General features: G+C 49.8%; 1 protein-coding gene across 2 annotated transcripts in view; it reads left to right on the top strand.

The window, feature by feature from the left end:
* Positions 1-16623, top strand: part of COPG2 (COPI coat complex subunit gamma 2) — a 117384-nt gene that overhangs the window by 98769 nt on the left and 1992 nt on the right. For both annotated transcript variants that reach the window (XM_047695711.1, XM_047695710.1), the window contains one exon: positions 16500-16597. In XM_047695711.1, the coding sequence (XP_047551667.1) occupies positions 16500-16597 (98 nt within the window). The remainder of the gene's footprint in view (positions 1-16499; positions 16598-16623) is intronic.

The following is a 16623-nucleotide window of genomic DNA, read 5'->3' as shown; positions in this document are numbered from 1 at the left end:
CCTCCGCCTTCCTCTTCCAGTGTCCTCAGCTGGTCTGCACCCTGACCCACTGACAGTAAACCCCAGCCTTCAACCCTCCACCACCCCACCACCCCCATCCCCACATCGAACCAGAGGCCTTCTCGGCTACATCCATTTGCTCGCTGTCTGTCTGGGCCAGGCTCCTTCTCCCCAGTGTCTCACGGCCCTGACTCTGTGGCCTCCCCCGTCACCTGCCCCGGCCCAGGGGCTCACCTGCCCAAGCATCACCTCCCTGCCCGCCTTCCACTCGTCCCCTTCCACCCAGTGATTCTCACCCGAGGACCCACGACCCCCAAGACCGCCTATCAGTGTCATCATCTGGGTGTGTTTTAGGGTTTGCTTTTGTGTTTTTGGGTTTGCTTTTGCACTGAGCAGAGCACTGCTCCCTCTCAGATGTTCTGATAGGCCTGCCCTGGGGGCCGTGCCCACAGCCCCCCTCGGGTGAAAACCACCCCCCTATCCTCGGGGAGAATCACCACAGTGGAAGGCCGCCCCGACTCCCCGGGCTGCGTCCCGGCCTCGCGCACCTCTGGCCTCCACCAGTTGTCACTGACACTGTTTCTCAAATTCCCAGCGCTTCCCCACACTCGGTCATTGCCTTGGCTCTGTCCTCTTGGAACCACCGCATACATCCCTTCCGTAGTTACTCTTTGACACTGATGTGCCCCAAACCCCAGTGTGCACGAGAGCACTGTTCTCTCCCCCACTCACCCTCACACCCCTCCCGCCCCCACCCTTTATGACACAAGGCACTGGGACAGTATCTTTGGTCCAGTACTGGTCTTAGTGCTTGCCACTGTCTCCTTCCCTATGTTACCCTCCTGATTTCAGACCCATGACACCATGTCCCTGCAGAGCCTGGCTCCTGTGGTCTTCATGTCCCTCTGTGACTCCTGCCAAGCCCACTTCCCTTCTGCCTTTCCCACAGCTGTCTCCCTTGTCCTCTGCGGATGGATTCACTGGTCTTTTCTGCCCTCTCTTCAGCCTGTGATCATCATGCCCAGACTTGACTTGTTATCAGTCTATAAGCTCATTTAAGATGGTTTTCTCAGTGCCTGGAACATGGCTTATGTCCCCCTCCCCCACCCACATCCTCTTCCTGTCAGTCCCAACCCTGCTGTCCTGTCCAACGCAGTCAAAGCCACCCCACCGGGACCCAAACCCCATTCCCCACCTCACCCCTCCTCCCACCCTTCCCAGCCGGACCCATGATAAAGAGCCTGGCCAGAAAGTTCTATTCTTGCCACCGCATTCAGGGCCGCAGGAACCCACAGCTATTGCCCTTTGCTGTGCCTCCTTCCCACGCCTCTGCTGGAGCCGTCTAGCCTCACGCTCTGGAATTCCTTCTGGTAGGCCCCTGAGTTTGCCAGGATTCTTACTTGACTCTTCTCTCTTCTCACTACTCCTCTTGGTGTCTGTCTCCCAGCACATTCCGTCCTGCGTCCTCCCAAGTGCCTCCCATCATTGTCTCCCAGTCTGTCTCTGGGAGGTGACCTGTTCAGCTGCCACAGTGCCCCATTTTGACATTCTTTCCCAGGAGCTTTCCTCACACAACCCATTTCTTCCTTTTCCCTCCTCAGTGCAGGTAAGCACCCAGCCTTTCCTCCAGCGTCTGTGTATGTCAAGGCTCTTAGTGCCTGTCATGGAGTCCCACTGGGTCATCCCTTCACCATCGGGTGTGCTCCCTCCTGAGATCGGCTCTCAGCTCACACTCTTTCCATCCCCTCAGCAGGCCATGTCCGCTGTAAAACCATCTGCTGTCACTCATCTGGTCCTTTCACTGGCTTTGGCCTCCCTCTTCCCTTTAGGTTCTCTTTTCCTAACCTCATCCCATCCCCCCTTCCTCCACCCTCCTCCCTTTCAGTCCACCCCTTGCCCACAGGACCTTATACCCCAGGCCTGCACTTTTAGCTCATCCCCCTTCCCTCACCTCCCCGGCTTCCATTCCTTCTGCGCCGGGAGTCATCTGACACAAGCTGCCCATCGCCGCTGCCCTGCCCCTCCCCACTGAGACTGTCCAGATCCCTCCTTCCCTCTTGGTCTTTCTCCCTTGGCAATGCCACATGCAGGTTCTAGGATGTGCCTGTCCCCCTCTTTCGCCCTCTCTCTAGTCCTCTGTTGTCCACCTGCTCAAGCTTCTCAGTGAGAGTCCGATACCCCACTGGTTTCGACGGTCCTTCCTCCTCCTCTGTGGAGTCTTGATGCCTACTAGACCCCGCTCTTTCTGCCCCGGCATAGCTGACGTTTGCTTCTTGTGTGCTCCCCCGGCGTTTCTAAGTGTATCTGCCACCCACACCCGGGACGGCAGGCACAGCAGTCTGTCCTGTGTCCCTGAGGCCACCTGCCACAGGCTCCGGGTGGGGCCTGACAGTGCGGCGATGCTGTTGCCCTCCTTCCACCTCATCGTGCCCCTTCCCCATTTGTTCATGAGAGTCCCGAGTCTTCAGATGCCCAGGGTATGAGGTCTTCCCTGCCCATTCCCGCCGTCCCATCTCAATGCTGCAATGCCACCCGTCTTGCCTCCTTGCCCCCCTGAAATCTGTCAGTGTCCCCAGACTGGGAGCTTTCCATGACCCCTTCCCCTTTTCAGTTGTGCTTCCTCTACCCATCCTGAGCCCCTGCATGTGTGAGGCCCTCTCCTTTCTCCCCTGCTGCCTGTCCCTTTTGCTTCCCTTCCACTCCCCTGACCAACTCCCTACCACCTGTCACATGAGGGAGTCCCAGCTCTTTTCCTTGACATCTGCTCCCTACTTGGCCTGCTCTGCCGCACCCCCCAGCCCCTGGGTGACCAGCTTCTCCATCCCCAGTGAGCCGTACTGAGGCCCTCTGTCGCTGAAATCATGCTAAACCCTCTACCTTCTCAGGGCCACCATTTGGGAGGAGGTCATTCTCTGGTCATTTCTCTGACCTTCCGTCTTGTCACCATCCACTGCACCGACTCGGTTGTCTACAGTGTTCTAAATGAGCCGCGACCTCTCCCATCTCCTCCTCCGCTGGCCTCCTCCCCACTCTCCCCCACGGTCCTCAGCGGCACCAGCTTCCTCATGCCCTTGTTCCCACTTGGGGGACCCGGCTCCTGGTCTCTCCACATCCACTCCCTCTAGGCTCCGTGCCACCCTCTCGGCACAGCACACTCCCCGATCCTCTCACCAGCCTCTCCCGCCCTCCCTGCCAGGCCCCATCACCTGTCCTTTGTCACTCTTGTCGCCCTGTAGACCACCTCTACTCTCCCACACTCTCCCACCCCTGCAGACGGCTCCCCTGTCCCCCCTCCAGGGCCCTGGCTCGGCACCCCTCCTGCTTGGCGTCTCCCCTGCACACGCGGCACAGGGACTGTCCTGTGACCTGAGCCACCTGACGTTCCTTCAGCCACCCCGTGGGAGTCGTCCCACTGGACTTGGGGTCTTCTCTGCCAAGCACGCCCTTCTCCATCCCGCACCCGCTGCTCAGCCCAGGTCAGTCGTCTCTGCCTCAGACGCACGGTGCTGACCCCGCTCCAGCCACTGCCATCTCCCTCCGCCTTCCTCTTCCAGTGTCCTCAGCTGGTCTGCACCCCCGACCACTGACAGTAAACCCCAGCCGTTGTTCAACCCTCCACCACCCCACCACCCCCATCCCCACATCGAACCAGAGGCCTTCTCGGCTACATCCATTTGCTCGCTGTCTGCCTGGGCCGGGCTCCTTCTCCCCCACGTCTCACGGCCCTGATTCTGTGGCCTCCCGTGTCACCTGCCCTGGCCCGGGGACTCACCTGCTCAAGTGTCCCCTCTCTACCCGCCTTCCACTTGGCCCCTTCCACCCAGTGATTCTCACCCGAGGACCCACGACCCCCAAGACCGCCTATCAGCATCACCGTCTGGGCGTGTTTTTGGGTTTGCTTTTGTGTGTTTTTGGGTTTGCTTTTGCACTGAGCAGAGCACTGCTCCCCCTCAGATGTACTGATAGGCCTGCCCTGGGGGCCGTGCCCACAGCCCCCCTCGGGTGAAAACCACCCCCCCATCCTTGGGGAGAATCACTGCAATGGAAGGCTGCCCTGACGCCCTGGGCAGCGCCCCGCCCTCACGCACCTCTAGCCTCCTGCTTCCATCAGCGGCTGGGAACACTTGTCCTCCAGGCCCGGCACTGCCCCAGCAGCTGACACGGGCCAGCTCTCTGCCCTTGGATCCCCCGCGTTCCCCCCCCATATTTACACTATGACACAGATGGGCCCCAAAGCCTATGCTACTTTACAGTTATACTTTTTTATTTCTTGGATCTGTCTTCCCTCGTCATCAAGAGTCATTCTTGAGTCTGACTTTTCTTTTCTTTTTACTTAATATCCTATTCCATGCCTCATTCATTCCAGTGTTTAATTTTACTGGTTTTCAAAGTGCTTACTGTTTCCTTTCTCTGATAGACCTTTGGAAATCTACTCGCTGCAGTTCTCATTCTTTTCCATGGCTACTGTTTTGCAGGCGGTTCTCTACTCTCTTCCTTTCATCCCTCGTACCTCTACTCCACTCTCTTTTCCAGACTCTTTGTTTCTTTCTCTTCTAGATCTTGTTGATAACTGGAGCCTAGCTTGAACTCAGCTCCAAAAAGATAAACACACTCTAAACTCCTTCACCAGATTTCCCTCTTGTTCCCACTGAACATTTTCTCTTCCTTCATTTACCCTTCATAGCTCCTTAATTTCCATACTGTGATAAGTTTTGCAAGATTCACTGTCCAGCCACCTTTAGTCACTCTTTACTGTTTTCTCTATCATGCATTAGTTTTACTGTACTCTCACTTTTTCATGGTCTCTGCATATAGTAATAAGTCATGCAACTTTTGTTCCTCTTTTATTTCCATTATTACTGAGGACACTTTTGTCCCTGAGAAAAAGCGAATAGGAGACTCTTCTAGTCCTGTCTGCCCATTTCTGCATAGCGCCCCCATGCCTGCCTCTCCCTGCCCTGCCTCTCCCCGCCCTCCCACCCCTGGCCCATAATCTGCCCAGTACCGTTCTTCTCATCACGTTCAATGCCCTTTCTAGGTATGGATGTGTACTTTTCAGTGCCCTTCCATGACACCCTTTCCCCTATGTCCTCTGAGTCCCTTTTGACCCATTTCTTAACCTCTTTCTCCTCCTTTGTTTGGAACCGGATTAAACACGCAACTCGATCTCTCTTTTCCCCTTTGCCTTTTGCACACACGCCACTCTAATGCCTGTAGACGCCTTCTGACTACTTTCCATCCTGCCTTCACGCTCTTCCGTACCTTCCGCCCACCTGTAATCGTGTATCCGCTTCCTTGACGCATGCACTACTTCCACTGCCCTCATGCTTCTGCATCTCCTTTCTGGAAGATCTTCCCCTTATATTTGCTCGAGTTACTCTGAAACAAGGGCTACTTCATCCAGTGCTTGTTTACTTAGTTTCCATCATCTGTGTTCTTCCTCGTTCTATTAGCTACCGTTACAGCGCCAAACCTTGCCTCAGTATGTCCTTCCGCACAGGACCTTCCCCACTTGAAGGTACGTTTTGCTTTTCCACCCACTTTCTTGGTGCCCCTCCCCAATCTTATCTTTTATTAACCACTCATATACTGAGCATGTATCATTCTCTTCCACTCACTAGTAACTCCCTGTTTGGCTCCTCTTTGTATTCTGCATCCACTGCTTTATCTGGTTCCCTATTTCTTCTTTCCTGCAGATTTTGCTAAATGGCTTTGGCTTCTATTTATTCCTTGGTAGGATTCCTGCCACTTTCCTCCTTTTAAGCCCATTTCATGGGACCCGTCCCTAACCCTTCTCTTTATCAGCCACACTTTTGTTACGCAAACATAACAGCTCATTTTACTCCTCTCTCTCTTCTTTTGAGAACTGCATTACCACATAGTTCTCTTCCTGACTTACCTGCTTTATAAGTATAAGCAATTTTCATTATCCTTGGCTTAAAGTATGCTGAGTAACAATTTTTGTTAGTAAATGCTTACATTGCTCTATTTTAAATTTGAAAAAGCCCTTCATATCTCCCTTTAAAAAAAAAATCCAACCTATTTTCTCAACCATCACAAAAATATTATTACAAGAACTTTCAAGTATTTCTTATAGTGTAAACCATTTTAAAGGACAACTACATAATTACTTAACATATAATTCATTCCTTAGTGTACGTGTTTGTGTGCAGTATACAGTGCTCCCATGTTAAGATAAAAGACCGTCCGTAAATGCTATTCTCCTTTTACGCTGCGAGGAATAATGAAAGGCTTTCAAGATAAATATCAAAGTCAGGTACATTTTTTAAGTAAAATATATAAAAAAGAAACTCTTTGGAACATTTACTTACCAACTGGCGAATTGCTTGAGTTGTTCCACGCATTTTGTAGGGAAAGTGATGGAAACAACGCACAACACATTGAAAAACTTTGAGCATAGGAAGCAAGCCTATTGGCAGAAGAGCTTCAACCCCAGCAAACACATACTAGTCTGAACACCCTTGTGTGCAAAAAATAATGCTGACTTACTGTGGTTTTGCAAGCACATGGGGATATAGAGGTAAAAACTTCATGGTAACAAGTACTTTGATAATGTGTGTAGTTATCTGGTAGATGACACCTGCGTCCCTCATTCTGGTCTATGTGGTATTTGCCATTTTGAACCCTGCGCATCCCAAACCCAGCCTAAGTCATACCTCCCCTCTAACCAGCATCTTCTCTCCCTTCCTCTTTCCTCTTGTTTTACACACATCTTTTCAGTTGCTTCTCCCGTTTTCAGCCAGTCCTTACACAATTCCTTAACTTGTCAGCAAATTTAACATCACTCCCAGGCGAGTCTTCCATAATTTCTTTTGAGTATCTGCCCTACCAGATCTTAAGCATTCACTGTGAGCCCCCACCATAAGCATTCATTTGTTCTACAGAACAAGTATTCAATCCATGCCTCCTAAAAAGTCAGTGGGGATGTTTTTAAGGTTTCCACCAATGGCTTATCGGGGTTTTTCTTAGTCCATCTCCTCCTAACCTTTCCTAGGAAGCAATCACTGAGTCATAAATAAACGGAGACTTCAGGAGCCAGCCCACCCAACTCCTGCTGTTCTTCAGGCCCTGGAGCCTCTCCCATTCCAGACCCAGTTCTAAGATGGGACGGCTGCTCTGTTTCTTTCATTCACACCTGTTGTGTCTTGCTGCTGTGCCCTTTCTTCAGGTGCTCTCTTAATTCCTACCATGCCTCTGCGCTCACTTGCCATCCTTTTTTCCTTTGTGTTCGGTCATGACCTTTGGCGCATGTAGGCAGCAACAGCCATTTCTCCCATCAGTAGGACTTTCCAAATAACAGTGTTCCATTTGCAGGCAGCCTGAACATTGCTCTTCTGTTCCCTTTCTCCATTTTCCCTTTCTCCTGCTGCTGCAAACGCCCTACGTTTCCTCCATCATTCCTCCTCCTTTCAGCTGGATCATTCCAGGGAACCTAATCACCTCCTCTACAGTTTTGATATTCAGCACAGGCTGAATTCATGATTCAGCCTTCTTGGATCTTCCTTATTTCCTACACGGAGTCTGTTTGCACCTTCCATGCAGCCTGGACTGCCCGAAGCTCCCCACTGTGGCCCATTTTAAGTCCATCCCATTTAATCTCTCTCTAGCTTCTCGTTCTATTGACTACACCGATGGCTTCCCATCTTTTTCCCACAAAGCCTTCTGGCAGCAACACATCATATTCCAGTTCTTATGTAAGCCACATCCTGACCTCTTTCCTGATAATCTGATAATCTGAATTAACATGCGACTCTACACTGAACTTCCAATTCTGACTCTGTCTGCGCACTCCCCGTGCTGGCCTTTCCTGCCCTTCCTTGTTTGCCATTCCACAAGACTTCCTGCTCTGCACCGAGCCTAGATCTCACGCTCCCTCTTCTCAGATTTCCGCCTCAGTTCTCTACTTCTTCCTTCTCTCTCTTTTTAAATACATGTCTCAGTAGTTTCTCGCACTTCCAGCCAGTTCTGACGTGATACCTTAATTTCTGAGCAAATTTTAACACCCATACTTCAACAACTTCTTGGTTTCCTATGATTATTTACTCCATCATAGCATATTAACATCTGTCACATTTTCAGCTTCCATCTCTGATTATAGTGAGGGATCCGTTATTTTTCTCTTGAGGTATTCTCCCTTAAAGATACCCACCTGCTGCTTACCGAATACAGATCATGCTCTCACCGGACCCCTCCTGCCGCGCTCTCCCGTTGGACAAACAGGTCGCCATCGATGGCTTTGCATCAAGATTCATCCTGAGTTTGCCCCCTAACTATTCATATCAGTCAGGTCTTTCCATGAAAATTATTCCATCCCTCCCAAATCCACACACCTACCACCCCACTTCTTTATATCCTAAGTTGTATTTGTGGTTTTTTAAGAGAAATAAAACATTAAACATATAATTAAGATTTCCTCTGTACCACTTCAGAATCACTTTCCTCTCCCTCACTATGTAATTTGATACTTCTATATTTATCATTTTAATAAATATTTATCTCCTTCAATAACATGTAATGCTATCCTTGAGGATTTTAAATACATGTATGTGTGTATAGACACACACACATACACACATATACACATACACACACACACACATATATATATACATATATATATATATATACACACCACACACATATTCTTTAAAAAAACTTTTCCCATCAAGACTTCAAGAGTTAGTCTGCTTTCTGACTTCTGTCCATATGCAGGCCTTTAACTTATTATATACACCATTCATTGCAGCCTTTAACACCAAATATTTTAACCAATTAGACCTCTTCTAAGACCTGACAGATTTCTCCATTCTGGGTTTCTTTAATCCAATCTTATTTGCCTTCTTGTCACTCTGACTACTGAGAAACTGCTCAAATTCATGAATGCGCCCATTACTTAACTTCTTTCTTCTTTTGTATTTTGTTATGCTCCACATATCTTAACTACCCCTCCAGCTGTCACATCACCAATACTGACTACACGACACCTCACATCACGTGTATCACCGCCCTGCAGTGTACCCTAACAATGGGTACGGTACGCACCTAAGCTTTATGTCCCTTGTGATTTCTAACCACTCAAGAAATACAATCTTGTCTATAAACCATTCACCCACACTCCCTGACTGGTCAATCCTGATGTATTCTAAGATTGCTAGCAACATCTTTTTAGAATTCATCTTAAAAAAAAGTCCCTCAAACCTGGTCTGCATTTTTGCCACTCCATTTACTAACTCATACAGTGGTCCTTTTCTCTGCTCACAAACCCTCTCCCGCTTCTTATTCCATCCCAACCCTGGGCTGAGTATGTGCCTAGCCCAAAGCCTTCAAGAATTGGCTGCTTCTCACACCCTCCCTTCACATCTGCAGGAATCTTCACTTTGCTCTTCCATTCCTCTCCTCCTTGTACTGTATTTTACCCCAGAGAAACATGCTGCCCAAGCTTCTGTGTCTCTCCTTCTAGCTACCGCCTACTTCCATCTCCTTCTTCCAGATTTCCACTGGCTCTTTGGGACATAGATGTTGGGTGCTCACTGCTCAACCCACTGCCATCTCCCTGGTGTCCTACATTCGTCACCGCATCCTCTCTTCCTCTCAGTTCAGCATAAACATCCATAGGATTCCTGCTACCGGTTTGCCTTTTATGTCCATGCCTCTCAGCCTATTTGACCTTTCGCTATATTGAGCAGACATGCTACTTTCGGGATCTTTCCAGCAAAGCATCCTGGAGAGCAAAACCTCAAACTCCCAAGTCCGACTCCACCACCTTCTTACCTCACTCTCTCTCCTTGTTAATATACAAATCTGACAAATGTCCAACTCCCATTTCCTCAGGTTCCCATTTGGCCCTCTCTAATGCCCTTCCGTATTTATTTTTCTACCTGTACGTTCTGCAGCCTTGCATGACCCACACATCCCCTCTCCTTGTTGTTCCCAGCCTCCGTCTCTTGCTCTTCGTTCATGCAAGTCTCCTCGGTTGCTTCTCTCACTTTCTGCAAATCCTAGCATGTCTCCTTAATTCCCGAGCGTCTTTAACATCCTGTTAAAGTACATTCTTTCCAGTATCCCCTGTGCATCTTAACCTTTCAGAGTGGCGAGTGATGACCTTTGGAGGTTCCCTCCCCTCGGGTCCCCACTCCCTCACTCAAAACCAAGTGTCTGTTTTTTAGACAAGCCCTTCCCTGAGAGAGCAACTAACCAGTCTCCTTCCTTTTCCATCATGACCTTTGGCCCGCGTGTGGTGCCATATACTTCCGGTTAGCGTCAGGGACCATTTCCATGTCAGTAGTCAGTGGTTTATCTTCTCATCTGATGGCAGTTTTAACTGTGCTGTTTTGCTCCTTTTTCTTGATTTTTGCCTCATAAAAACCACCATCTATTCAGCACCCTTCCTCCATCCAGAGACTGCGTACGCACTTACCACTCCCACAGATTCAGACTCCCTTCTGGATAAATGAACACCTCCGATTTGCCCTCACTCTTCAGACTGTGGACTGGAGTACAGGTCCATCCACTGTGGCCGCTCTCCCCCTCCTCTTCCGCAGGGCCTCCTGAACAGCTCCCCTTCCTCACCTGTTTGTAACCACACACCCCCCCCTTTCTTTCTTCAGTGGTCATGACTGGGTTAACGTAAAACCACTCCACAGTGTCCCTACCCTGCACATCCCAGTGTCCCTCACTCCAGCCCTCTTCGGTGACCTTCCCCTTGCCCGGTTACTCTCCTGCCAGCTCCCTGCCCTAGCATGAGTCACGGGGCCCCTTGCCCTATTCTAGCCTCCCTTCCCTCCGTATCCCCTGTCCTTTTGTACAGTCTCCCCAGTTGCTTCTCTGTCAGCGGGTGCTCACATGACAGGCTGCTAGCAAGACTCATCGGAATGGCTCTTCATCTGCCTTCCTCTAGAGCAGTGGTTCTCAAACTGCAGCTCGTTAAGACAGAGACTCAGCGGCTCAGGCGGGGCTGAAGCACGCGTGTTAGGAAGCACTGCTCTAAACATTCCCCTCAGCCAGTCCCTTCATTAAAAATTTCCCACCAAGCCATCAAGACCGAGTCTATTTCCGACTTTCATTATTTTGCAGGCCTTTCTTTCTCTCCCAGTACATGCACGAGTCCCTACAGTGTGGCCTCATGTCCAACGTATTAGGCCGGTGAGGCCCTTCCTCGTTGCCAGCGGGGTCCCCCATTCTGGGGGACTGCATGGTGCACACGGTTTTTCTTAGTACCATGCCAGCTACTGAGAGTTGCTCTCTCCACACTGCTCGTCTTGACCTTAACCCCTCTTCCCCACCCCCACCCCGCACCTCTGGCCCAAGTGTGGGGCCTTCTCTTTCCGGTCAATACCCGACATTCTTCAGGTGACCTTTTAATTTGGGGGCAACTGTAATGTCGCTCTCCCATTCCTGTCTCCTATTACCTGTCCTGCCCTAAAGAAATAAGCCACCTTCTCTTGAGTACCACCCCCCGCCCCTCAGGCGGCATGGCCTCCTCCTCAACAGCTCTCCACCAGGTTCTCTCCCCACTAGCAAAACATCTCCGCTTGACAGTAAATTCTAGAATGACTTCAGTGTAGTGCTCACGTGACAGTTATCTGTATCTCCCTTTGGTTGCTTGCCCTGACATGTCTTTATTCCACACAGTATAATTTCATCTACCACCTGTACAGAGAAGTAATAAAGTTCTACTCAAGTTGGGTTCCCACCACGACCTCCAGCCACTCATCACCTAATACTTGTCCTCTCTGCTGCAGACACACTACTCACACAGCGATCCGGAGTCCACGTGCTGTCCTTGCTTTGTACCAGGGGCGTCTTCATCCTTGTCCTTCCAGTCCTCCTCACTAGAACAGCCTACACCTCTTCAGGCCCTGTTCTCCTGTCGTCCTACATACTGCTTTTAGTTTGGCTTTAAGACCCAACATTTAACCAACCAGACAGACCCATTACAAGATCTTATGGGATTTCCCATTCTGGGGAACTCCATTCTTCACCTTCTCTGTCCCTGCCACTCCCCCTGCTCCCCACTGCTCTTCCCACAGCCTTCCCTTGATGCAGTCTCCACCTCTCTCCTTTCTCATGTGATCGTCGTCTTTGCCCCAGGCATGGCACCATGGCCTTCCTCCCCAAACCTGCTGATCTTCAGGTGCCCCCACCTCTTCTGCAAGCTCTCCCACTCTTTGCCCGGGTTGACCCCAAATGAGCACCTCCGTTACCTAGAGAGCTGCCTGTCTGGTTGGCTCCCTTCTTGGTATCATCTCTCATGGGTTTGGCTGTTGCCTCGTTCCTCTTCCTTGTTCCGTCCCTGATCTGCCACGTGCACTTGGCCCCTCCGTTCAACCCCAGCTTTCACAGGACTCCTGCCCCTCGCCGTGGCTGACATCCATCCACCCTAGGCTCTTTAACCTTTCACTCTGTTGGTCACACTGTGGCTTCGAGGGAGAGTCCCACATGGCACTCCTTCGTGACACCACTTCTTATCAGCCACTTCCTCTCCACACACACTCTCCTTTGGTTGTAATCTAGCTTTGCTCACAGCTCTCTGCTTACTGTCAGCTCTGCCGCCTCCCAGCGCCCTCGTCCTGACCGACCGTTTGTGTCCTTCCCTCCTCGCACATTCTAGTTCACTCCACACCTTAAGTGCCCTCCCTTCTTGGCTTCTGGCCTCCAGCTTCTCTCTCTTCTCCTCCATGCTATTTTCATACAGGTCTGCCCAGGAACTGTCACTTTTAGTCAAGCCTCACATGGCAGGTAGCTTCAAAGAGCAACCAACTTTAACGGCACTTCACGAAGATGTGACACCTCACCCAGCCCTCCTTTACTTGCCCCCTCTTTGACAGAAGGCATGGGTGCCAGACACTTCTCTTCAGATGTGCTCCCTCATCCTCTTCAGCCATTCCCCATGGCACAGTAAGCTCTTCTCCGGACAGACCGCCTCCGTGCACAATACTAAGTCAAGACCGGGATCTCTAAAAAGTCACCAGCGATAGCTTTTCATTAACTTCCCTATCACCCAAGTCCTTCAACTCCCAATTCCCCTCCAAATGGGGGCCCCAAGAGCTGGTCCACTCCTGCCTCTGACTGAAGTCCTTGCTCCTCACACTTTTTAATACTTCTACACACAACACCCAAAATGTAACCAGTGACCTGTTTCAAGCTCTCACAGGATGCCCCATCCTAGACCTTCTTCATCCCTCACCTGTTCTGCCTTGTGGGTCTTCCACTACTGTTGTTTCCTTTTCTCTGCTTCCAGTCTCTCCTTCATACTGCATCACGACTTATGGCCCAGGAATGATGTCCCACCCTGGCCGCCGTTACGTCATTCCTTAGTGACTCCTTCCCATCTGAGGGCAACTTAATGCTGCTTTTTCTGTACCTTTCCTCCTTTTCCCCTACATTTGTCCTAGAGAAAACCTTCTCTTTCAGCAGCCCTCCAGCCATGTGCAGAACATTCCCGGGGATTCAGCACTCTTTCCTGGTGGGTATTTGCTCCTCGGGTTTGGCACTCACTCCTCGAGTCGCGTCAGTCTTCCCACATGCTGTGTACGGCAGCCGTTCCTGTTCGGTGCAGTCCGGACCTGCAGGGACCGCTGTAGTTGGCGTTTTACATCTAGCCGTTCTACCCCTTTCTAATTTCGGCCCCACTGGCCATAGCCTTTAAATTATTTCAACAAAGTTTTCTGGAATGTTCTCATAGCCGCACGTCTTATTTAATCAGTCTCCCCTCCAGTGGCTGACACCTGGCAATTCCTGCTGCGTGTCCTGCGCCCGGCCTGACCCCCACGTCTCTCTCCTGACTTCGTTTCCAATGTCTGTCTTTTCTCTAATTTGTGTTCTTTCACACAGGTCTGCTCAGTAGCTACCTCTCATTTCAGTCAGTCCTCTTAAGACAAGCCTCTTTTCTGAGAGGAATTTTAATGTAGCTCTCCAGGGCATTCTGCCCTTACTCCCTCTGGTTGTTTGCCTGGCTTCATTCATGAAGTTCTCATCTTTGTTACGGCAATGGATTCAATATTGTTCTCTTGCCATGAAAGGGCCCCCTCACCCCCTCGCTCAAAAGGGCCCCCTCACCCCCTCGCTCATCACCCAGTGTTAGCCATCCTTTCTGGCAACATCAATAGATTGGTACCAATGGTTTTGCTGGAGTTCACCTTAGATGCCCTGTAACCTCTCCTCCTATCAGCCAAACCATTTACTTAAAAATTTGTCACAAATGGGGCGCCTGGGTGGCTCAGCGGGTTAAGCCGCTGCCTTCGGCTCAGGTCATGATCTCAGGGTCCTGGGATCGAGCCCCGCATCGGGCTCTCTGCTCAGAAGCCTGCTTCTTCCTCTCTCTCTGCCTGCCTCTCTGCCTACTTGTGATCTCTCTCTGTCAAATGAATAAATAAAATCTTTAAAAAAAAAAAAAAATTTGTCACAAATGTTTCAGAAACATTCTAATACTATTTCTGTTTGCTTCCTTAATCTGTTTCTGTGTCACTTACTTACACGTTAAGTGTCTTAGGTCCTTACTTATACCTAAAATTCAACCAGTTTGCCCCAGGTTATGGTCTATCCCTGTTCCCAGTTGTCTCCTATTCCTCTTGCCCATTTGCCTGTAGCCTCCCTGCTTATTCAGAACCAAACTGGGATTCAGATACTCTTGCATTACCCAAGGTCTGTCCTGCTCCTCATTCTTACTTGATCATGACCTTTGTCCCTGCCATAATCCTGTTATCTCCTTTGTCTAAATACTTCAACTGACCCATTTTAGGTCGGTTAATTTCCACTTCTTTCTTCCTTCTTCCCTTTCTTTCCTGCAGAAAACCCTACACTCATTTAACCACGATCATTCTTTGACCAACCCCCTGCACTGAAATAAGATTCTCTAGTCTTAACAGGTACATTCTGTCCTACATGGCACAACCCACTACCGTCATCCGTTTTCAAGGTATTCTTTTAAATTCGTTTGCTCTCCAAACTCATACCTGTTCTGTATATGATTCCCACGGGTGGCTTTAGTGATTTCTAATATTCCAATCTCTTGACTGCCTCAGCAAACCAGGGCCTGTTGGAAAATACCTGGTCTCCTTCATTTGAAATACAAGGTATTCAAATTTGTTCCTAAACAAATTCGCTTCAGCACAAATTCGCTTCAGCGCCTATGCCTTAGCGTCTCTTCTCATTTCCACTTACCCCATGGCCCTTCTGGTGGCTTTCCCTTTTTTGTGTGTACCTTCCACTGCTTGCCGAATCTCTTTTGAATCCTTTGAGATCCTGTTAAGCTGTTACATTCCTTCAAATATGTCGATTTCCCCCAGCTGTTAATCCTGTACTCCCTCACTGCCCTCTATTACAACTTATAGAATCTATGGCATGGAGTTGTAGTGTCACAAGTACAGGCAGATATCTCCCCCTCTTTCTCTCTCTCTCTCTCCCTCACACACATACACACACACACACACACCTATTTAACTCCTAGACAGTCTGCTGAGACAGAAGTCATGTCTCAGTCATCTTTTTACCCAAGGATCTGACACATTAGATCTAATGTGTACATGTCTGATGTCAACACGTACTGACATTTACCACATACTTGACTGGAAGGAGGGAGGGAGGGAGGGAGGGAGGGAGGGAGGGAGGGAGGAGGGAGCTTAAACTTGAGACTGAGCAGATGGAAGTCCCACTACCCAGCATGTCATATATGGTCTTTACATCGGAATCTGTTCTTTCCTGTCCTTCCTATTCCCCAGATAACTCTCTTACTCCCCAGTGTCTAGTATGTTTTGTACCTGACCCTAAATGCCTTTTCTAAAACATCCAGACTTAATAAATGCCTTCCTTCCATCCGTTCAGAAAATTTCTTCTTCACGAAGAATTCCCTTTCCAAAAATATATCCCCGATCTCCATTTCTTTCTTATTCTACCATTCATCCCCAAACAATAAGGCTCACTTGTTTTTCCATTCTAAGACACGGACTCTACCAATGCCAGAACCTCACTACTGACCTTCTCACTGCAGGTTGAAAGCTGACATACAGCACAGTCATTCTGGTGGCCTGGCCTGTGGACCCACTGTCAGTCCACAGTCTAAAGATAAAATATTGATACTGAGATTCTTGACGTACTTAGTGTTAATTTAATGACCTGTGTGTTTTTCTTTTTCCTTTGTCAGCTCCTAAAAGGAATGGTTCTTACATTTTTCAATACGCAGACTCGATAGGCATGGCAGAAAGCCCCCAAAGGTCTCTCCTGGGCTCTTGCTTTATGCAAATATGGAAACAGTGTTGCCCATGTTGTCTTTTCTGTGCCATTCTAACCCATGGTGGGGGATGGGTTTTACAATCATTTTGTGCGGCTGCCTCGCTGGCCAGCCTGTAGGCTGCTCTGGGAGCTACTACCCTAGGAGGCAAGGCTGCGCCCGCCATGGGCAGCCGGGACGCTGCACTCTCGAGGGAGGCTTTGTGCCCGCACTGGCCCTGACCCAGGCTTGCCTGCTCTTTCTCGCCCAGTTACAGCCACCTTTAGCTGCACCATGAAGTTCACAGTCCGGGAATGTGACCCTGACACCGGGGTTCCGGCCGAGGAGGGCTATGATGATGAGTATGTGGTGAGTCCCCCCGCCCCCCCGCCCCA

The sequence above is a fragment of the Lutra lutra genome, chromosome 11 (assembly GCF_902655055.1).
Source record: "Lutra lutra chromosome 11, mLutLut1.2, whole genome shotgun sequence".
NCBI lineage: Eukaryota > Metazoa > Chordata > Mammalia > Carnivora > Mustelidae > Lutra > Lutra lutra.
Note: the sequence above shows the minus strand (reverse complement) of the source record. Positions and strands in the feature narration are given on the sequence as shown.